Source organism: Pezoporus occidentalis, unplaced genomic scaffold (assembly GCF_034315485.1).
Source record: "Pezoporus occidentalis ecotype Australia unplaced genomic scaffold, CSIRO_AGI_Poc_V1 ctg5, whole genome shotgun sequence".
NCBI classification, from domain to species: Eukaryota; Metazoa; Chordata; class Aves; order Psittaciformes; family Psittacidae; genus Pezoporus; species Pezoporus occidentalis.
Genome location: NW_026915835.1, coordinates 11058326 through 11080699, shown reverse-complemented (window position 1 = coordinate 11080699; position 22374 = coordinate 11058326). Strand labels below are relative to the sequence as shown.

At 37.5% G+C, this 22374-nt stretch overlaps 2 protein-coding genes across 6 annotated transcripts in view; one reads left to right on the top strand and one right to left on the bottom strand.

Moving 5' to 3' along the window:
• The window catches only part of PIBF1 (progesterone immunomodulatory binding factor 1), a 129513-nt gene extending 129326 nt beyond the window's left edge, over nucleotides 1-187 (bottom strand). For all 5 annotated transcript variants that reach the window (XM_062636874.1, XM_062636876.1, XM_062636879.1 and 2 more), the window contains exon 1: nucleotides 62-187. The gene's annotated coding sequence lies outside the window, so the exon portion shown is untranslated. The remainder of the gene's footprint in view (nucleotides 1-61) is intronic.
• On the top strand, nucleotides 165-21930 carry DIS3 (DIS3 homolog, exosome endoribonuclease and 3'-5' exoribonuclease). The gene is made up of 21 exons (XM_062636897.1): nucleotides 165-473; nucleotides 2776-2933; nucleotides 3729-3922; nucleotides 4039-4112; nucleotides 5218-5382; nucleotides 6195-6359; nucleotides 7273-7386; nucleotides 7487-7624; nucleotides 8696-8842; nucleotides 9509-9625; nucleotides 10438-10539; nucleotides 11122-11186; nucleotides 11316-11400; nucleotides 12109-12236; nucleotides 12741-12827; nucleotides 13885-14041; nucleotides 15557-15771; nucleotides 16786-16954; nucleotides 17369-17527; nucleotides 17751-17873; nucleotides 21585-21930. Exons 1-21 carry the CDS (start codon nucleotides 240-242, stop codon nucleotides 21672-21674), a joined length of 2886 nt encoding a protein of 961 aa, XP_062492881.1. The 5' UTR covers nucleotides 165-239; the 3' UTR covers nucleotides 21675-21930.
• The last annotated feature ends 444 nt before the right edge of the window (nucleotides 21931-22374 follow it).

The window sequence follows — 22374 nt, the reverse complement described above, 5'->3', positions numbered from 1 at the left end:
CAGGCGAAGAGGGTTCTGCTCGGCACCTGCAGCTCCAACACCGGGTCGGGCGCTCACTCACCTCAGACGGCCGCGACGCGCCCTTCCGCCTTCCCTCAGGGCGGCCGAGGCGGGGCTGCGCGACGCCATCACCAGGGCGACCGGGGCGCCGCCGCGCGCCAATTCCCGCGCTCTCTGCCGCGGTGCGTGCCGGGAGGAAGCGGCGGGGGCGGGTGGTGTTCCTGCCCGCGGCGCGCGCCATGCAGACCTCGCGGACGTTCGTGAAGCGCACGCGGGCGGGCGCCGTCGTGAAGGTGGTGCGCGAGCACTACCTGCGTGACGACATCCCGTGCGGCGCCGCCGCCTGCCGCCTCTGCCCGTTGCGGCCCGACGCGCCCGCGCCCAGCCTCGAGGCGCGGCCCGGCGGTGCCGCCAGCAGCCTCTGCCCTGGCCCGCACTACCTTCTGCCAGACACCAACGTCCTGCTTCACCAGGTAAGCCGCGGGTCCCGCCTCGGGTCCCGGCACCGCTCTGGGCTTAGTCATGCGCCTCTCTGCTTCAGCCTCGGTTAAATCTTCTGGGTGGGAGGGGTCCCCTCAGGTCTTGGGTCTGGGCATCGCTCCTGGAGAGGTGTGGATAGCGTCAGCAGTGAGTACGCCGCCGGGCTCGGGCCTTGCTGTTGTTAGTGGTGTCCGGAACGGCTTGGCTTTTCTGTCCCTGCATGACACGGAGGAGGCTTTCAGCATCGCCGAATCTGGCCTGATCTTAGACTGTATTCCGGTTTTGTATTTTGATGCCTCAATAGTAGGAATAGAGAACTTGTTCCATAGGATCATAGAATTACGGTTGGAAGTAACCTCAAGGATTGTCTGGTCCAACCTCTTTTGGCAATGCATGACCTAGATGGCATGTTGCAGCACTCTGTCCAGTCAAATCTTAAAAGTTTCCAACCATGGGGAATCCACCACTTTCCTGGGGAGATTATTCCAGTGGCTGAGCGTTCTCATCGTGAAAAATTTTCTGATGTGTCCCACCAGAATCTTGTCAGAAGTAACTTAGACCCATTACCCTTTTCTATTTTACTCCTGGTAAAAAGGAAGTCTCCATCTTCTTTGTAGCCACCCTTTAAATACTGAACAGTATTTATTTATTCGCTGTTTGTAGCCTGATACAGGTATGGAAAGTTAAGCTAGAATGGTGTATAGACTGAAGCAGCATCAGGATCTTCAGGTGGTTACTGCATTTTCCTGAATACCTATTCCATTTTTCAGACCTGTTGTAGGCTTTGGTTCTTCATACTGTGATGCTGATTCCAGGTAATGAATAGAGGCTGCTGAATCATCCCATGTGCAACCCTGGAAGCATGGGATGAACTTTATTCTGCAGCCCATTCCTAGTTGTGCAAAGGCTTGAGCCTGGGCAGTGCAGGCAGTAAAATTTCAGGCTGGGAGAATTCCCAATCTTGATGATTTTCATTGTTTGGTGTTTTTTTTGGTGGGTTTTTTTTTTTTTTGATTGCTTTGGAATGCATGGAAAGTAGAATAGCCCTGTGCTGACATTGGAGACTGGAAATAATTCATGAATCCTAACATGGATTACTCTGGAGAGGAGCACAACACTCACATGCTTCAACTGTTGCTCATCCTGAAAGTTGTAAGAATTTTTTTCCCAAAACAGCAAACTGAGGGATGCTTTCAGCCTGTTGCCCACGGACTTCTTGGTGTCTGTTGGCAAAGTTTGTATATGCGTAATGTCGAACACTCTTAAGAATGTGCCACGGTACGCTGCCATGAACTGGAGCAGCAGGATTAGAAAGCCTTGGTAACAGCAGGAAAAGGTTTTACCCAGCAACTGGAGCATGATTGTAACAGTAAGACTTGGCCTGGTAATTCGTCTTGTGCATAGACTAATACTTGATTACTTGCCCTAGGAACATGGCTCTTAATCTGTTAGGTCATTTAAACATCAGATGAAGAGGAGCTTGGTTTGGCATGGATTTCAATTCTTTTAGCCATGCCTTCTAGTGCCTTACTGCTGTCTTGTGCTTTGGCAGGGGGTTTAGGATAGGTGATCTCCAGAGGTCCCTTCCAACCCTGACGATTATGTGATTCCATGATTCTGTCTCATTTTGGAGATGGGTTTGTACAGTTCCTTGCCACAAGCTTAGGAAATGAAGCTCACATCTTTTTCTCCTGATGGGCTGCATGGATGTTATGTGTCGACTTCTCTTTGCATGTCGTGGCTGTCAGGAGTTGGCAGAGAAAAGTGCTGAAAAATTTTAAACACATTTCCTCAAAAAGATAGGTCTTTGAAAAGGTGAAGAACAGGTAACAGAATTCCTGGTGAGTTGAATCTGTAGAAATGAAAACTGGAGGGCAACAGTGGGATTGGGTTTGGAGAACTTAAGCCTACACATGTCACAGGCATATTGGTGTTAGCTGTGTAACAGTAACTATTTTATGGTTTGCACTGTTCACAAAGACATACGCCAGAAAGCCTTTAAACTATGTTGGATTACAATCAAATTGCGTAAAACTGTATTTGGTTTACAAAGGTAATAGTTTACAAGAACCCATCCTATGTAAACTAAATTTCTAGTGTACATGTGGCCTTAGATTTGATTGGAGTACTGCACATGTTGAGGCTCAATTTGGTGAAAATCAGAATAAGTCATGCTCTTCATTCCAGCAAAATTCAGGTTACAAAGAGGCTGGAAAATCGTATTTGAACTGTTTAAGTCCTGTTATTGGATAGAATTAAACAACAATTTTTATTCATTTCCATTTTGTTCCTCAGATTGATATACTTGAAGATCCTGTTATTAAGAATGTCATTGTGCTACAGACAGTCTTACAAGAAGTCAGGAATCGGAGTATACCAGTATACAAGCGAATTAGGGACGTGATTCAAACCCCTGAAAAACATTTCTATTCTTTCACCAATGAACATCATAGGTAAGGTGTGGAATAGGATGTAACAATTGCGCTGCTAGCCGGTGAAAGAAACTGGGAAACAGAACTGCAACATTTGAACTAGGTAAAAAAATTAGGCTGGGGTGCATAGAACTGTATACTTGTAAGGAATCCAATTGGGAAATAGTTATGTGTTCCAGGAATGTGGTCTGTAATTAATATAAGCTTATATATATTATGAAAAGGTGTTTAGAATAATGAGTGAGATTTACAGACAAAACTTGCCCTGAGATATAGAATACTGATTTTCCATTTTAGTGTCCTTTTTAAAAATATTCCAATTTTTTCTTAAAAATATTCCTTTTTAAAAACATTCCAATTCCTTTTTAAAAATATTCCAATATTTTCTTAATAAGCTCAGTCTGTAGCAGAATTAAAAAAAAAAAAAAGTTGGTTAGTTAGTGACAGAAAGCTCTAAGAAATAAACATGCAATTAATTTGCCTTTTTTTGCCCTCACAAGCAGTTTCCAATATGCAGTATCATAGTTCTAGGAATCTTGAATCCATAGTTATAGCATCTTGAATGCAGTTCTCTTCAATTGTCAGTTGCGAAGGTTGAGTTAGAAATTAGCTCCTCCTTCCTATTTTTCTTTACCTGTGTGTCTCCTGACCTTCAGTGGCCTATAGAGTATTACACATACAAAAACCGGTACAGCAGTGATTCTTTTGGCCTCACAGTCTTGCTTGTCTGAAAAATTTTTGTAAGTATGGATAGATTTTAAGATTTATTTTGTTTCATTTATGTATTTATTTATGTCTATGTGTTCATGTATTTAGAGAAACATACATAGAGCAGAAGAAAGGAGAAACTTCTAATGACCGCAATGACAGAGCCATTCGGGTAGCGGTAAAATGGTACAGTGAGCACTTGAAGAAAATAGAGGATGAGGAGAAGACTCAAGTTATCTTTTTAACAAATGACAGAATTAATAAGGAGAAAGCTCTAGAGGAAGGGATAACTGCTTACACATGTAAGTAAAGTGACATGTATGTTTTAATTTATTGCTCAGATAAACAATCTCAGCAGTCTCTTCATACCTAAATCTGGTGCACCTCTTGCATAAATTTTATGTGTGTGCTTTTGTAGGTGAGGAATATATAAAAAGCTTGGTAGCTAATCCTGAGCTTGTAGATCGTCTTGCTTGTGTATCTGATGAAGGGGTATGTTTTTATTTTCTTTTTATAAGATAAATTAAGCACAAATGGTTTGCAGTATGTTATTGGACACTCTATGTCAGGCTACTAGCATCAGTTTAGAATATGAGGACTCTGGACTTAGTACCAATTTGACAATACAACCTTTTGACAACTGAAAAGAAAGGGAGATATATTGTAGCAGTTTTTACTGCTGCTTATGTGCCTATTAGTAATTGCCTAGTTATTTGTAAAATGCTACTTGCTTTAGGTAACTGGTATAAAGATGAGTATAATAATGGTTAAAGAAAGTGTATAAATATTAAAAAAATGGAAACAAAATGAAAAATGGGTATTGCAAACCATTTCAGCCTCTGCTTTGTATCTGTTATTTGAAAGTTGATATTAACTTACTGATAAATTTCTATCAAAAGTTCAGATTTTTGTGGTCATGCAAGTTGTCGTAAGTGTAGGCTGCAGCTCAGACATGAGCTACATCCTCTTTTATTTCCTTGTGCTTTGTGTTTATCACATGAGACTGATATAACTAAAAACTAACACCAAAAAATGGGAAGGTTAATTTTGTCAGAGGTAGTCCTGTCAGAATAGGGTGGGACAGGCAAGAATGGGAAGAAAGTGGAGGGCTCAGTTGATCTGCTCAGCAGTTCATTGTCTGACACCTCTTAAAGTTTTAGTCATAGTAATATATTTTCATAATGTTAATATATAGTTTATATTATATGCTTGTACTGTGTGCCATACTCATTACCATGTAATGCTAGTATATGCAAGTCAGCATGAAAGCGTGTGTCACTTGGGCAGTATCTTTTTTAGTAACTGCAGGCAAACAGGAGAAGAAGAGGAGGCATTCCTGTAATTGCCATGTTTCTGTGTTCTTTATGCTTTTTATACTTAACTAGAAAAATTAACTGCTTAATAGTTGTTTTTTATTACTGTGTATATTCATATCTAACATAGTAATTATTTTAGAGTTTGTTAGCTTGAGTGTCACATTCTTGAGTTAGTTTAAGAATAATCATGAGTACAAAAGACTGAAAATTTCTTCTTGTTTTTTGTTGCTACTTTGTTTTGTTTCATTTTGTTTGTATTTTTTTATTTGGTTTTTTTTAAGAAAGAAATAGAAAGTGGAAAAATAATTTTCCCAGAACATATTCCTCTTAGCAAATTGCAGCAAGGGATAAAATCTGGTAATTACCTCCAAGGAACTTACAGGGCAAGCAGAGATAATTATCTTGAAGCTACTGTTTGGGTTCATGGAGATGCTGAAGAAAAAGAGGTAAGTTTTTTATTTTACCTTCATGCTGTGAACTTTTAATTAGCCTCAGTAATGACTTAAAATGCAGTTGTTTCATAGTGACATATATTAAAATGAGCATTGTAGTAATTTTTCCTGTTCTGATTTTTTTTGTGACTTTTTTCTGATGTTTTACTCTATGGATATAGGCTACTGAAATGCTGACTGTGCTGTTAATACTTTTTCAGCTGACTAATGATTTCTTTTTTTATTAGTTTGAAATACATGATAAAAGAGATAAGTTTGCAGGAGGATTTTCAGAGAAACTGTGATAAGCCGTTGTGAGGCTCTCCTGCTTTATTTCCCCTAATATTTTCATACCTGGTGATGAGTAGACAGATTCTTTCCCTCCAGGCAGTTAACCCACCTGTCTACCTACTGTTGGTACAGCTGTCCTGTTTCAAGCAGCAGTGCTTACCTCCTCTCTCCCTATTTGTGGTGGCAGCTGGAGATGCTTCCCTGGCTCCCCATTTCTTTTATTCCTGTTTTCCAGTAGTATATGGAGTTCCCTAGCTTGCAAAGGTAGGAGGATTGTATGATTATAAACAAAACATCTGTGGAAAGCACATTATTTTTGTGGAGGCAGTTGGAATCCTGAAATGGTATCATAAGTACTGAAAGAAACTAAGGCAGAGGAAAAAAAATGTGTCACAAACATACCTTAAAATGTTCTTTAGAGTGCACAGCCTGTTACACATGTATACTCTTCTGATATACTGCTTTGATATGGGTCTTCTGTTGCTGTCATTGTGAATATTTACATTTTCATTTTGTTTTCTAAAAAAAAAATCCAGATAATTATACAAGGATTGAAACATTTAAATCGAGCAGTTCATGAAGATATTGTAGCTGTGGAGCTGTTGCCAAAAAGTGAATGGGTGGCACTGTCCTCAGTGGTCTTGCAAGATGATGGCCAAGATGAAGATGACATTGAAACTGAGGAGGAGAAAGAAAACATTGTATGCAATAAATAACTTTTCACTTCACTCTTACGTTAAGAGAGAGATTAAATCTGCATTACCCTGACAGTGCTAGGCTTTAGATTTACACAATCCTTTTTATACTATTGTGAATACATAAACTATGAAACTTAATTGTAGTCGTAAAGTTGCATTAATTATATGATTATGTCTAAAATTGATACTTCCTAATTAATCCCAATCAGAAATTGCCATGTTACTTAGTTAAGCTTTAATAACTCCAAAAGTTCCTGGGTGGTAGTCAGGTAATACAAAGCTATATACTGATGTGCACATTAGGATTTGCTAGAATAGGAGCAGGTGTTGTCTCATGATAATGGTCAGCTTTTACCGGTAGTGCATACATTTGGAACCAGTTGTGAAATCCTTAGCTTCTTGCAGTAATATCTCTCAATATGCATGCAGTGCATATACATGTATACCTTGTTCAACAAATACTTCTGTTTCTTTAAAAACATGATCTTCCTGCAGGTAATGTTTTTTAATTACTTGGTTTAGATTTACTGGAGAATATTCAAACAACGTAAGAGGGTTCCTGAAAATTAATTTTTTTTTTTTTTAAGGAATATTGAGATAGTTGTGGAGTAAACAGAGACAGTGGGACAAGATAGCATTTCTTCACCTTTTTTCTGCTGTTCCTTGATTTTCTGCAATGATGTCCATTAAAAAAAACCCACAACTACAACAGTGTAGTCAGGTCACATACTAAAAATACTAAAAGACATGCAGAGCACAGGGAGGCGTATTTCTGCTTATGAAGTCATAATAGAATTTACAGCATTATAGTGACACATAAGATGTTACCACCAGGGTTTGAGATATGTGCTATAGTCAAGCATGTTAACATGAGTTCAAAGATTTTTGTGTTTTTAACCCTTGTGTGTTCTACCAGCTGAAGACTTCTGTTAGCAAGGACATGCTGAGACCCACAGGAAAAGTAGTGGGCATTATAAAACGAAACTGGCGACCGCTTTGTGGCATGCTTTCCAAGTCAGAGATCAAAGAGGTAAAGAACCAATCCAGTTACTGTAAGCGCAGATGTTTGGGGTTTTGTTATTTTTCTCTCTGATTGAAAATTAATTGCTCCCTTTTCTGGCTGTTAATAGGCAAGGCGCCATTTGTTCACACCAGCTGATCGCAGAATTCCTCGCATTCGAATAGAAACAAGACAAGCAGATAAATTGCAAGGACAAAGAATAATTGTTGCTATTGACGGCTGGCCCAGGAATTCCAGGTATCCTAATGTAAGTTTAAGCTTTTTCTTATGAACTTTTTTCTATTCTTTCTATGTGTTATTAGGTAAAGTGTTTATTATCTGCAATGCTGAGTAACTTCAAAAAGTGTCAATGTGAATTTTGAGTGCCATTTGATGGTGCCAACTAAGGAAGTCCCTAAATTATTTAGTTCATTCTTACCCCCAGAAAAAGATACAGATTTATCATACTCAGAAAGCTCACTCCGCCAGTTCTGCAGTGAACTTACATGTGCTAACTAAGGTGCTTTATTTAGACTAACCAGGGACCACCTTGTTTTAGTCTGGGTTCCTAGAAATGTGAACCTTTTGCTGTGACTTTGCTCATTCACAGACTGATCACTGTCTTGGCAAGTAGTTTTAAACACCTTGGCCAAATTCAGTCAAATTGACAGTGGGGCTGAGTTACAGGTAATGAAGTTCTTGAAAGATCTTTGGAAATAAATAGGAAGCTGTAAGTGAAAATGAGGACTAGCTTTAGTTTGCATTGAAAACAAAGTAGGTTTTAAAGAGGCTTCCATTGGCTTGCATAGGAATGCATAGCTTGCAATGAATGAGAGCACAGGTGTCGCAAACAAGTTTAGAAAAATGAAGGAAACTTGGAATATATGGAACGACTGCTAAGGCGAAGACAGCATTGCTGTAAAGGATGAGATGTGAGAGATGAGAGGAATGAAGTAGTGCTGATATGGTATTAGGGAGTGGGCACAACACACACCTGTAGAGAAATTAGGCCTCACTAGTTTTGCTGCTTATGCAGCGATGTTTATTCTTAACTGCAAAACTGAATTGCCATGTTTACAATTTTGCAGTCTTAATTGTGGAGAATTTTATTGCCATTTAAGGAAAAGAGGGAGATGTACACATTTCAGACTTACTGAATCAATTAAATGTTTGAAATCTCTCTGTTAAAGCTGAGACAGCTAGTTGAAGAAAGAAAGATTATTCATACTGTTAGCTTAATATACTAATAACCTGTGGAATAATGGCCTCGAAATACTTCTGAGCTAACAGTGTTGCTTGATGTGCATGTATATTTGTATGTGTGCATATTGTTTCTCAGGGTCATTTTGTAAAGAACTTGGGAAGTGCTGGAGATAAAGAAACCGAGACAGAAGTTCTTCTGCTTGAACATGATGTCCCTCATCAGCCTTTTTCCCAGGCTGTCCTTAGTTGCCTACCAAAAATGCCATGGAGCATTACAGAACAGGTAATAATTTTTAAATTATTGTAATAATACCTATGTCTTCTACTTCAGATCAAGTTGTGATGCTCTTGGATAACCTAATGCATCAGAAATAGAGGAGAAATGTCCAGAACCATTTTATCTCGGTGTAAATTTTCAGTTGGATTTCCTATGGAGACAAAGCCTCTGCAAATTTTGGAGGTGTGGCTAAAATTATTTGTTATGGACAGACAAAAAATTTTAAGATAAAAAGCATGTTACAGGTGTCATTAAAAATAAAACTAGCCTTAAAAAGCTAGAATTGAGAGCAGTCACATTTGAAACAAATTGTCCAGCTGGACATCAGTCAAAATGTCACTTAAATCTGGATTCCTGGTCGCAATCATGAGAAGATTGAGGTTGTGTTCTGTTTGTCTTCCTGTTTGCTGTAAAACGAACAAATACAAGTATTTGATCATCTTTTGACTTATTTTCTATCACTGTAGTTCCTGCACATCTGTTTTGATCTTAAAAATAAATACTATTGCAAATCTTGTCCTAAAACAAACAAACAAAAGCACTCTGAAAATATTTGGTTGGTTTGGAAAATCTTACGTGAGCTGCATTTCCAAAGGGATCATTTTTACTTTGATACAGAAAATGTTCTTGAAAACAATTTAATTTTTTTTTATTTTTTATTTTTAATTTCAGGATATGAAATACAGGGAGGACTTAAGGCATCTGTGTATTTGTAGCGTTGATCCTCCTGGCTGTACAGATATTGATGATGCATTACATTGTAGAGAAATAGAAAACGGAAATATAGAGGTATTGTCTCTCTGTTATTATCTGGTCATCTATTTGCATTTTCCTTTATTTTACAAACAGTGCAGTAGTGGTAATAGTAAATGACATGAGCAAAGCTCAAGATCTGTTGTAAAAGAGATGAATAGTGTTTGCACAACTGCAAGATGGCAATAAAGAAAGGGAACTGATTTGCATTTCATCAGTGTCAGAAGTGGGAATTTTCTAAATTCACCCTGCTTTCCGCTCATTTGGCATGGGAAATGAACATAAGACTTACTGGCTGCCTTAGCTAAGTATAAACATGGATATCTACAGCTAGAATAAGTATCAGTGGAAAAAGTGAAGCTACTGTTTTAATGCCTAAGGAATTACTATTTTATTAAAAAAAAAGGGGGGGGGGCATTAAAAAGCTACAGGCTTAGCACCAGCACTCTACCCCCTTATATCTGATTTAGTGAGGTTTTCTTCCTTATAAATTCATCTGTAGCTGTACAAGCTGAGTGTGCAAAAATGGAAGTTCTATCAAACAGAAAACCAAAAACACGTTTTCAGTGAGCCTTTGAGAAAATGACAGAGGTTATCTGAGCCTCCAGGCAGGAAGGGTTGCATTGGAAATGAATATAACTTTCCACTAAATGTATGGACACTCTTATTTTGTGTAATTGCTGCAACTATTTATTTTTTTTATATCAGTATGATAGATTTTAACTATTCCTGTTACTGGATATAGTAGCTGCTGAAGGGAATTGGCAGTGGGTAAATTGGGTTGTAAATAAAAACTTGAGGGTGCCTTTCATGATAAAACCTATAATTTCTATGATGCTGTTTTTTAGGTTGGTGTACATATTGCAGATGTCAGCCATTTCATTCGTCCAGGAAATGCTTTGGATGAGGAGTCAGTAAAAAGAGGAACAACAGTATATCTGTGTGAAAAAGTAATGGTTTTCTGTAGCTTTTTGTTCAACTAAGCAGTTAGGTTTTCATTGCCTTCCTCCTGTAATTCTTGGGAATATTCTCTAAACTAAATAAAAAAAAAAGAAAAAGTAGGCTCCTTTGGGCTGCATGTAATTTGCCTAAGACTGTCATAATGAAGGTGCTTTCTGTCATTTGGCTTGCAGAGCAAGAAGGATGAACTGGACTTCTGTTGTAATACCAGTCTGAAACTGAGGAAGTGGCCTGGTTTGGCTTTTCAGTTGTTTTTTCTTGTGATAGCTACATCTTTATTATATATATGTTTCCTATGATTTGTATTCATTACAACTGTAGTCCTGTTCATTTTAACTTCTTACAGACCACAATTTTTTTTTCAGAAGTAACTGTTACTAAAAAGCTGATAATAAAAATGGATCTTGGAATAAATTTTTACTAAGTAGCTCACTTTTCTCTTGGAAATCTGAGCTTTATTAGCAAAAAAAAAAAAGAAAAAGTTACTATTTCCAAGCATTTAGTACAGTAAAAAGTGGGAAATTAAAATACATTTTTGTACTGAGTCATGATTTTTATTCTTTATTTTGCAGAGGATTGATATGGTTCCAGAGTTACTTAGTTCCAATTTATGCTCCCTGAGATCTGATGTGGACAGGTATGTGTATATGTATATATATATATATATATATATATATATATATGAACTGTACTTTGGTCTTGATGAGGAACTCCAGATATTTATATGTGGATTTTAACAGGTTTTTCTCCCTTTTCCCTCTCATAGGCTTGCATTTTCATGTATATGGGAGATGAACCATAAGGCTGAAATTCTAAAAACCAGATTTACAAAAAGTGTTATCAAATCCAAGGTTAGTCACAAATCTTATTATATTTCAAAAGAAGAAGCTTGAGGCCTTTTTACAAAAACTGTGATCAACAGACTAAAGTCTTCTTCTTGCTCTTTATTGATTTTCCTATATTTTTCTGGTGACCCTTGAGGTCCCTTCCAACCTGGTAATCTATGATTTTGTTAGAATTAGGAAATGATACTTAAACCTTAGAAAGACAAAGTGTTTGATTCTGCCCCCTTCTTTCAAACTTCTATGGCTACAGTGTTTTTTGTGCAGTTACTTTGTTATGGTATTTCGTTTAAAAAGTATAAATGTATTGAGATATCTATAGAGATATGGAGGTGTATATGACACGGTTGGTATATACCAGCTACTAATAATTTTCAGTTAAATTCAGTGGATTTTGTAGGTCTTAAATACATTTCTGAAAATTAAACCTCAGATGTATAAAATATGTCTGTATAAAATATATCCATATAAAATACATCTGTGATCAGCATAAAAAACCCACTGGAAATGTAGTATTTCTTGATGTTTTGCGTAGATCTGTCCTGTTTTCACATTATTTGAGAATTGTAACTCTGCACCTAAATGAATGGCAAGCTTTGTATTTGTGTGAACCACCTTTGACAGCAAACTGCAGTTTCTGCCAGACAACTGTGTTTTTCTTTTCATTATTCTATTATGTACCATGTCTCTCTTTTTTTTTTTTTAAACCTCTTCAAGGCTTCTCTTACATATGCCGAAGCACAGATGAGAATTGATTCAGCAACTATGAACGATGATATTACTACCAGCCTACGTAAACTAAACAAATTAGCAAAAATTATGAAGAAGAAAAGAATTGATAATGGGTAAACCATGCAGTGTTGCTGTTCCTTTTTCCCCTGGTTTCTTTGGTTGGTTTTGTTTTCTGTTTTTCTTGGCTGTTTTTTGCTGTCAAAATAATTTGATAATGGTCCTGTGTGTCCATTTCTTCAATGAATGTCTTTACTGAATGCCATTTCAGTTTGCATAAAATTGTCTGTCTTCATTTCCCAAAAAACAGTTAACTTGGGGTGCTTACAATATCAATCAATATGGATCTCTTACAATCAGTATAAAAAGACAACAATTTTAGGAGCTACTGCTGATGTGAGTCAGCATTATAATTTTGGCTGATTTGAACATTAATTTCCCAGTTTTATTTTTAACTCCTGCTGTATTTTGGGGTTTTCTGGGTTTGGTTTGTTTGTTTTTTTTTTTCTGCTGATTTTTAAATTATGTTTTCATGATAAACCCAGATATTGTGTACAGCCTTGCAATTGAGCTGTTGTCTGCTTTACCACAATTTGCTAATAGCTCTTCCTGTCTTCCAGAGCCTTGATGCTTTCCTCACCAGAAGTTCGTTTCCACATGGACAGTGAAACTCATGATCCTATTGATCTGCAGACTAAGGAGCTAAAGTATGTGTTTTATTTTCCTCAGTTAGTTAATTCAGGGCAGGGGTGGAATTAAAGACATGTTTAAGTAGTAGCATTAATTATAGCATGTTTAAGTAGTAGCATTTATTAAGTAGCATTAATAGTGCACAGAGTTCATATAATAGTTCATAATAGTCATAGAATTATAACATTACTTGGGTTGCAAGGGACCTTTAAAGATCATCTAGTACAAAGCCTCCTGCCATGGGCAAGGACACCTTTCACTAGATCAGGTTGCTCAAAGCCTCATCCAGCCTGGCCTTGAACACTGCCAGGGATGGGGCAGCTTCTTGGGGAAGCTGACCCTAGAATTCAGGAATTCCTCTGTATTTTACTGTGCTATGTATGAACCAAGTTTTGAGCTGTATGCTTCACAAATGAACCTAAGTCTTTACTACTGACGTAATGGAGCACTAAGGTCCAAACTTTCTACACCACACTGGCTTCTCTGTGATGCTCTTCTACTGGTATTAACAAAGGAAAATAGAACTTAGAGTTACGGATTACTGAAAACTTAAGAAAAACAGAGCAGTTATTGCACATTATTGCAGAGTGATACAGTCTTACTGAAGAGTTGTAGAAATGGAGCTACTAATTCAGTTTCTGAAGATTGTTACTTACTTTGTCTCATACTACTGCTTAGTGTCTGTGCTAAAATCTACACTTAGTTATGTAAACTGTCACGCCCGTGGTGTGCAACATGGTGTTTTCAAACTTACGTGTACAATATTACAACAGTACTCTTAGGAAGAAATCGAAAACTTATCTGTTGACATTTTGAGACAATTTTAAAGAGAGTTTTTCTTGAATATAATTCATAATTTTAGAATGGGTGTTTTTCTTCTGACTCAGTATCTAAACTTAATAAATGTTAACGTTTTTAATCTTAAAAATGTTTGCCTAATTGTGTAAATGTTTAAAACAACTGGTGAATATTGTATAATACTGTTCAGGATGGTGGAATGTCTCTTAATTAAGCACTCAAGTAAATACATAGTTTAATGCTTTTTTAACAATATAAAATATTTCATGTTGGTAGAGAAACAAATTCCATGGTTGAAGAGTTCATGTTGCTTGCCAATATTTCTGTGGCACAAAAAATTCACAGTGAGTTCCCAGAGTTTGCCTTGCTCCGGAAACATCCTGCTCCTCCTCCATCAAATTATGACATCCTTGTGAAGGCTGCAAAGTCCAAGGCAAGTTTATACCATGCTAATTAAGTGACTTAATTAAAAGAAGCTGCAGGTTTTTATTCTGATTGGCCACTTACCCAAGAATAAGGGTTCAAAAATGGTGTTTTGAAAGTGTATCAGCTGCACTTTGAAATTGCTGGTACTTGTAACAAGATTAAGTGTACTTCTAGATGAAGGGAACTATTTTGTTCTTTTATAAACCCTTCCTTCAGTAAAGAAAGCAAATCACTCTGAAAGGCTTTCCTATTGTAACTCTTGTGAGTTGTATTTCTCCTCTCCGGGCCACATGCGATTTTTGAGCCAGTTTTTGGCTTCAGATCACATACATTATTGATGTACTTACAAATTGGTCAATCATATCAAACAACATACCTCTCTTAAAGAGTCAGGAGAGAATAAAATGTATCCCTGTGTGTTTATAGTTTCCATCCTCTCCGTAGATCAGCTAGAGTTTAATTTAGCCTGAAACAAGTCTGATTTAATAACCAAGTCTGAACTGAAAAATTACTTTTCCAGTTTCAGGGGTCTTTTATTTGAGCTAATTATTCTAACTTTCTAGACATTGTGATGTGCAGTCATATTTCCTTTCCCCTCAACTATTCACACACATGCACACCCTTGTGGGTTTTTTAGAGGCTAGAGAGAAACTCCCTTATTCTATCAGTGCAAGATCAATAGATGAGCCAAAACCCAGCCCATTTCATTTTCTACTGCTGTAAAACTGGAATAGTCATAATAATTTCATTTGTACTCTCAAACTTATTATTAAACTACCGTTTTATTTGGAAAGCTAAATTCCCATGCATAGACAAATGTTCTTTCAGTAAACCAAAGTGGCTTTTCACTATGACACAACCATCATGATTAGATATTAATATGCTATACTTTTGTCATACTTTTAAAAATAAATATGTAATTATTTTACCATAATTTGGTCTCTAGATCATGCTTTGTGTTCAGTGGTTTACATAAAGGAGAACATTCAACAGATCTTACGATGTGTGATGGGAAATAAAATGCATTCCCTGTTTTCTTCTACCTACCTGAATTTTTATCAGTGAACACTGGCAAACAAGGAACAAAATGTCATATAGTTGGTTCTGCAAATTACTTTCCCAAGTATAAATTTTAATAACTGTGGAATAAGTACAACAAAGTTGATTACTGCTTAATCTTAGCCAATAAAGGGATGGAAAAGTCAAAGGAAATAAAGAACTTGCTAATATTAACAAAGTATTTCTTAGTTCTGGATGGATTTAATCTCTGAATTGCTGGGCTACTGACTTTTCATATTTTTCATAGAGTACTAGTATTAATGAGGGAAGGACCTGTGCATGTGTGGATTTATCTATCTATATTCATTTATTGGTAATAGTGGCATTCAGTGGGGTTACTTGGCATTATAGCTGCTCCAGCTGCTAAGATTAGCATGGATGTGGCTGTACATTTCTGCTTACACTCTGCTAATATTTGCTAATAATACCTGACCTTTTTTATTTTTTGATTCCCTCCTTCCAGAACTTAGAAATTAAGACAGATTCAGCAAAGGCTTTAGCTGAATCACTGGACAAAGCTGAATCTCCTACATTCCCATATCTAAATACACTGCTGCGAATTTTGACCACTCGCTGCATGATGCAAGCTGTTTATTTCTGCTCCGGAATGGATAATGATTTTCATCACTATGGTTTAGCCTCACCTATTTATACCCACTTTACCTCACCTATTAGAAGGTATTTTAATTTGGGAACCTTTCAGAGAACAAAAATAAGTGATTTATTTGTGAATAAATTCTTTTTTAAATTGTGGTGGTGTGCATTTAAAAGATACAGTTTCTGTTCAGCTTTAAATCTCAGTTGAAACAGCCATGGCTTTAGATGGTGATCAGTATTCATACATGCTCCCAGGTTCACTGCCTGTGACTTCTAAGATCAAAAGAAATCTTTAAAAAAAACTCATAATAGAAATACATCCCTCGTGCATATCTGGCATAAAAACACACTTCAGGATCAGTTAGCATTATGTAAGTCAGCAGAGACTGAGGCAGAGTTTGGTCTGTCATTTTTCAGATGTAAGCTGTGTTTAAATTTTGGGACTGTTATTTTACATATAAAAGCATTGCTGATTTGAAACTTGCATTGTAGTTAAACAGTACACCTTGGAAAATCAGAGGTTTTTTTCTTCTTTTTACCAAGAAGTATTCAAGAAAAATAATTGTCATATTTTTTTTCTCCTCAGGAACATTTCAAGTGAAATCTCTCTTACAGGAGGATTAAATTTCCTGTGCATTTGTGTGGATAATTTATGGAGCTTCTAGGAATCTTAAATTTTAGCTGCTTACAGATGCGTTAAAAGGTTCCTTGTTGAAGGTTTATTAGAAGTTATGTACAAAGATGTTAAAGTGTGATTATGCTTTGCAGATCAATGGTATTGAAACACCATTCTATATTAAATTTGGTTAAGTCATGTACTGTTGAGTACAGACTATTGGTACAAAGAAGCAGCAAAGTACAGGCTCTACTGGTAGAATATAGAGTTTATGTTGGAGAACAGTACAGTTCATGCTGGCTTTGCAGAATGTATCTTTGGTCAGTGAAAAGAGTGATCTTGCATTAATATAGGGAGTTATCAGCACACCATCATTATTGCAAAAATGTTTTGATCTAGAAGAGTCACAAACCCAAAATTATATTCAGATTATTTTTTTTTTTTAAGTATGTTTTGATCATTTAATCTCATCTTTGCAGGTATGCTGACATTATAGTACATCGACTTCTGGCAGTGGCAATAGGAGCAGATGATACTTACCCTGAACTTAGAGATAAACATAAAATAGCGGATATGTGTAAAAATCTCAATTACCGACATAAAATGGCTCAATACGCACAAAGAGCATCTGTTGCATTCCATACACAGGTAAGGAGTTTTGATATGTGAGGATTAACTGTGGTGGACCATTTATGTTGATTTTAAAGGCAGAGAGGGAACACTGAGTTGTGCTTTGTAGAGCAAAACTAAGCGAGTAAGAGCAAGAGCTGCTTCTTTGAGGAAAGGCTTCATCATTGTGTCGCTTGTTCTGAAAGATTTAGAGTAATGGCATCTTGTGGATTCTTTTTTGTGTTTTGTATCAATATGATGGATGCTTAATACTACAGTAATTTTTATGAACAGTTTATGGGATTTCTTTATTCTGCTTTCAATACGTGGTGCATAATAATCACTATAGATTTGTATTTGAATGTTTTCATTTTTTTAAAGCCAGTATATATGTAATACAGAAGAGAATGTTCTAGCTTTTATTCTTATTCATGTATTTTACTTCTGTTACAGCTGTTCTTCAAAGGCAAAGGAGTAGTGAATGAAGATGCATATATATTATTTGTAAGAAAAAATGCAGTTGTGGTTCTGATTCCCAAGTATGGGCTAGAAGGAACAGTCTTCTTTGAAGAAAAAGGTAAACCAACACCAAGACTGGATTACAACAATGAGGTATGTTAAATGCCTTTATTTTTTTACTTGGTAAGTGAGCAGAATGACTAAAATCTAGTTGGTTTTAGAGGGGTAAGAGAGGCTTTCCTAAACCTCTGAACATTCAGGAGTCATTTATGTTAATTTATATTCACCCATAATAATTTCCTACAAAAATATTTATCTGTAAAAAAACATAAGCCATTTTAAACAGTGAGTATTTATACAATATTTGAACTTTCAGGTACCATCGCTGACTGTGGAAGACACAACATTATGTGTATTTGATAAAGTTAAGGTGAACATTATGTTAGATGCTTCCAACATCCAACATCAGAAAATTCAGATGATGTTGGTAGAACCAAAGGTAAGGCACAACATTTGTGATTCACAGAAATCATATTACTCTTCAGTAATGTTCAAAAGTCAGTGTATGGTAAAATTGAAGTTTAAACCAGGAGGAAAAAAAAACCACTTAGCAGCAGATTGTTGCAATTGCTTTGTGTCCACTCTCGAGAAGACACAGGTCTGCTTTCACTGGCTGTTGAAAAGAATAAAGGGCTCTAAATTAAATTTCCCTTCTGGGCCCATAAGAGTTATTTCCACTGATAGGAAAGATGATGATTTGCTGAAATAGTATCTTTTGAATTTCATGGTTCTGTAATCAAATCTCCCTTTTGAAAACCTTCCAAAACTCAGTCAGACCATCTTTGCTCCAGTAAATTATGCTGTAACTGCGATGGGCGGCTCAGAAGGAAACTATGTAATTGCTGGCTGTAAATGACAGTCCTTTCTTAAAATGGCCACAATATAAAAATTACCCCTTGATAATGTGGTAAGAACTGCAGTGTCCTAATAACTGTGTCTCTGGTCTTCAGACTTTCCAGTTCTAGCTTCTTAGTACATCCGGGACATGGGTTTTCACCTCGTCTCACACCTCAGGTCTGCTGAGTATTTTGCATTCCATTGAATACTTTCATTAAGTTACATGTGACTTGGTAAACAGATGGTGCAATAACTGAGTATCCATAATCATGTAGGAAAAAGAAAATCGAAAATAAGCAAGAGGTCCTTGTTTTTGCAGTCAAACATTATCATTTCTCTGTTTTTGCTGAGAAATAACCTGTTTTCAGACGCATTTAAATATACTTATCTTTGAGCTGTCGTATAGGCTTGAGTTCAAGGCAGTCCTCATGATCTCAAAAAGTGGGGGGGTAGAAAATGCAATCTGTAGTAGAAAGAAACCTTGCATCCTGCTGTGCATTCTCGTGCTGAGCTACCTGCTGCTTGTGCTCACCAGTGAGGGTTTGTCCGAGCTGCTGCTGAGAGACACACTTTGTTCGTTGAAAATGGACACATATTAGGGCTGATGAAAGCTGGCTTCCCTTCTACTTGTACTAATTTCTGTGAAGGTCCCTTTTTCTACAACAAACCAAATACTATAATTTTAGCTTTTCCCTTGATACAGGAATGGCCGTAGTAGTTAAGCCAAAATACTTTTTCATCCTGACCATCAGTTACTAGTCCCCCTTCTTTGTAAGGAGCGAATACAGGAGTCAAGTGCATATACAGTGATCATTCCCTTTGTGTCCATTTCAAGCTTCCAGCAATTTGCAGCTTAAATACACAGCTCACCTTGTATGAAAAAGTGCTTGACCTTTCATCTGTTTAAAACCTAATACTATTACTTGATGACATACTGTGTTTCCCATTTACTGTTCCCATGCAACCTAATTCTATATACTTCTTTTAGCTCCTCCTTTACTGGAAACCTTTGCATCTTTGATGTTTCTCATTGCTTTTATGTTGTTATAGTTCTTTTACATGATTTTTTTGAACTGGGAGCAGCAGCACATACGTGACGTTTGTGAGCACACCACAGAGCCATACAGGATCACATACGTACAGAGATTAGGTACAGTGTTGAATGGTGTTATGTGGGAACACTTTTCATCTTTCAGTCCTAGTACCAAGACCAGTTTTAAGCACTGAGTTTACACACACCACCAGTTGCTAGCTGACAGTTTTACACTTGCTTTTAGAACTCTTAGATAGACTGTATCTAACCCTGGCATTAAAGGAACGCTTTCCCCTTACCCACTTTGTTCTAAACCTTCATTTTTTTAATTTTATTTTTTTTTTTTACTTGTCACAGTTTTCTTGATACTGGTCTTAATTTTCTCGAGTGCTTCACATACACTTTTATTACCTGCTTTAGGCTTCTGTTACCATCCAGCTAGCTACTGATAGAGATGCAAGGAGGAATTTCCTGCCTCTCACTTAGATTCTTTTATTACTGTTCTCAGTCTTTTTTGCTTGTCTGTTTAATTTTGCATTTATTCTTCATTTGGACAAGATTTTCACTTCTTTAACTGTTCTCTTGAAATCTTATTGATAAATGGCATGTTCTTCCTCCAAGCCTTTTTTAAATTCCATCTCACTCCCAAAAGCATTTTGCCTTTTTGCAACCCCCTTTAATAAAATTTTCATTAAATTCCTTATTGTTGCTCATGTAATGCATTTTAAACTTTGGGATTTTTATCTGTATTACAGGGATGGTTCTGTGGGCAACCTCTTAAGCAGGTACTCAGGCATAGAGTTGTTTCTCCCTGTTCATGGGTTCCCTGACCAGTTCCCCCAACAAACAGGCCTTTACACCTAGAAACATAGACTCTGTCTAGAGCCTTCTTGCAACACTCACTCATTGAAGGTAATTGATTGTAACTACCTTACCTGTTCTCACAGCCTCTCCAATACTCTTTAGCATGTCATAATAGTTGCCATTCTAACTAGCTGACCAAAACCATAACCTTTGGCTTATGGTGGTGGGTTTAATGCATAGGTGTCTGTGACATGCTTATACAATTAAATGACTATTCCTTCTACTGGTATATGCTGTTGTCAGTTCCATGTGATTTATAACCTGGCATTGAAGTCCTAGTGATTGGCTTCCTTGCATCAAGCTTCTGAAATACCTGTTACCTTCTCTTATCGGACATTAGTTTGCCCAGAGACCTAAGTGTAGAGGAGAATGCATGTGTATAGTCTTGGTCCAGCTGTCTTAGAGACGTTACTTAAATGAACTCCATCACAGCTTGCTTTGCTCTCCTCTCTTTAAATACTTGTCCTGGGTTCAGCAGTAACAGTCATTTTTCTCCTTCTTAGTAGCTGGTGCAGTGCTGTGTTTTTGACTTTCAGCCTGGGAACAGTGCTGATAACACTGATGGTTTTAGTTGGTGCTCAGTAATGTTTACGCTGACCAGGGACTTTCTCAGTCTCATGTCAGGGAGGAGGGGAAGCTGGGAGGAAGCAGAGACAGGACACCTGACCCAAACTGACCAAAGAGGTATTCCATACCACAGCATGTCATGCCCACTATATAAACTGGGGGCAGTTACCTGGAAGGGCTAGATCTCTGCTTGGGTCGGGCTGGGTATTGGTCAGCGGGTGGTGAGCAGTTGTATTCTCTTCCCTTGTTATTTCCCGTATTATTATCGGTGGTAGCAGTAGTGGTTTGTGTTATACCTTAGTTACTGGACTGTCCTTAGCTCATGGGAGTTACATTCTTTGGATTCTGCTCCCCATCCCTCTGGGAGCAGTGGGAGGAAGGTGGGGAGTGAGTGAGCAGCTGTGTGGTTCTGGGTTACTGGCTGGGCTTAAATACCACAATACCACATGTGTCCATACTCTCAAAGACACCACAGTGTGCTTCCTGGTGACTTCTTCAAATACAAGTAATTCTGTCCTGAGCCTGACAGGAACAGCACTGCAGGAAACGCTGCAATCGTGACTTTTAAAAGCAAAATGGAAATTGTGAGGTTAAGGTCCCTTCTCACCTCTCACTCATCCCCCTGCCACTTTGGGCAGCAGAGGTGGCACTGCTGCCCTTTGCGTGAGCTCTTCCCAGCTTTTCCTGCTGCGAGTGTTGTATGATGGTACAGCCTCCTTTAGGGGACTAACAACAGAGTTTTCTGATGTTGATACAGTGATTGTAAAAGGTCTGTATAAGTGAACTCCAGTTTCATCATGAAGGCACAAGTTAAAAGTGTTCTGACTACCACTGCTCTTCTTACTGTAGATACAAGGAAATGATGTGCCTGCAAATCTATCTGCAGAGACAAGCAGCAACAGTGAACCAGAGAAGAAGAAAAGGAAGCTACAAAAATAGCTCATACTGAAGTTAATAGGAAGTCACACATGAATTCTTTGTATTTACGTATTTTTTTCCCTATGGACAAAATGCTAGAAACAGATTATGTTTACTTTTAAATACACATTTTAATGATTTGTAAAACTGTTTTTTTTAAAAAATAACTTTTTAATGAATATGTATGTATGCAGCAGTAGTTTTAAAACCATCTATGTTTTAATGTATGGCTATAGTTTTGTCTTGTGGGTGAAAATAAATGCTTCTGCAAAGTGAAGGAATAGTTGTATTTTATAACAGCCTTAAGGCCATGCAAGAGCCTGACTAAAGTCAGTTTTTTCAATCTGCTAACAGAACTTACTCTTGAATAATAAAGGCCATACATAGCCCCATACTGGCAAGTTACAATTGTTAGTTATAATTCTCATTTTGTACCTTGAACCACATGGTTACAAGGCAAGCCACATCTCCTGCCTATGTAGTCATAAAGCATGTTTTACATGGTGTGAGGACTGATGTAGGTTGAGTGTGTGTGCTCCTGAGCGCATTGCTGAACTTCCACCACAGGGACCCCAAGGTAGTTGTTACTGAGTTCTGCATGTTTGTTTCAATTAAACTGTCCTCCAAAGCACCTGGGACAAGAGTAGTTTTCATTGACTGGTTCTGCTGCTGCCAGCTCTAAGCTCTCAAAGGCAAGAGACTGCAGTCCCACATACTACAG

Excerpts from the sequence above, each read along its gene's own strand:
- DIS3 (XM_062636897.1), top strand. The coding sequence starts at position 240 with ATGCAGACCTCGCGGACGTTCGTGAAGCGCACGCGGGCGGGCGCCGTC. Across the intron at positions 7,387-7,486 it reads CCAAGTCAGAGATCAAAGAG|GCAAGGCGCCATTTGTTCAC; the intron begins GTAAAGAACCAA and ends GGCTGTTAATAG. Across the intron at positions 17,528-17,750 it reads GACTGGATTACAACAATGAG|GTACCATCGCTGACTGTGGA; the intron begins GTATGTTAAATG and ends TTGAACTTTCAG.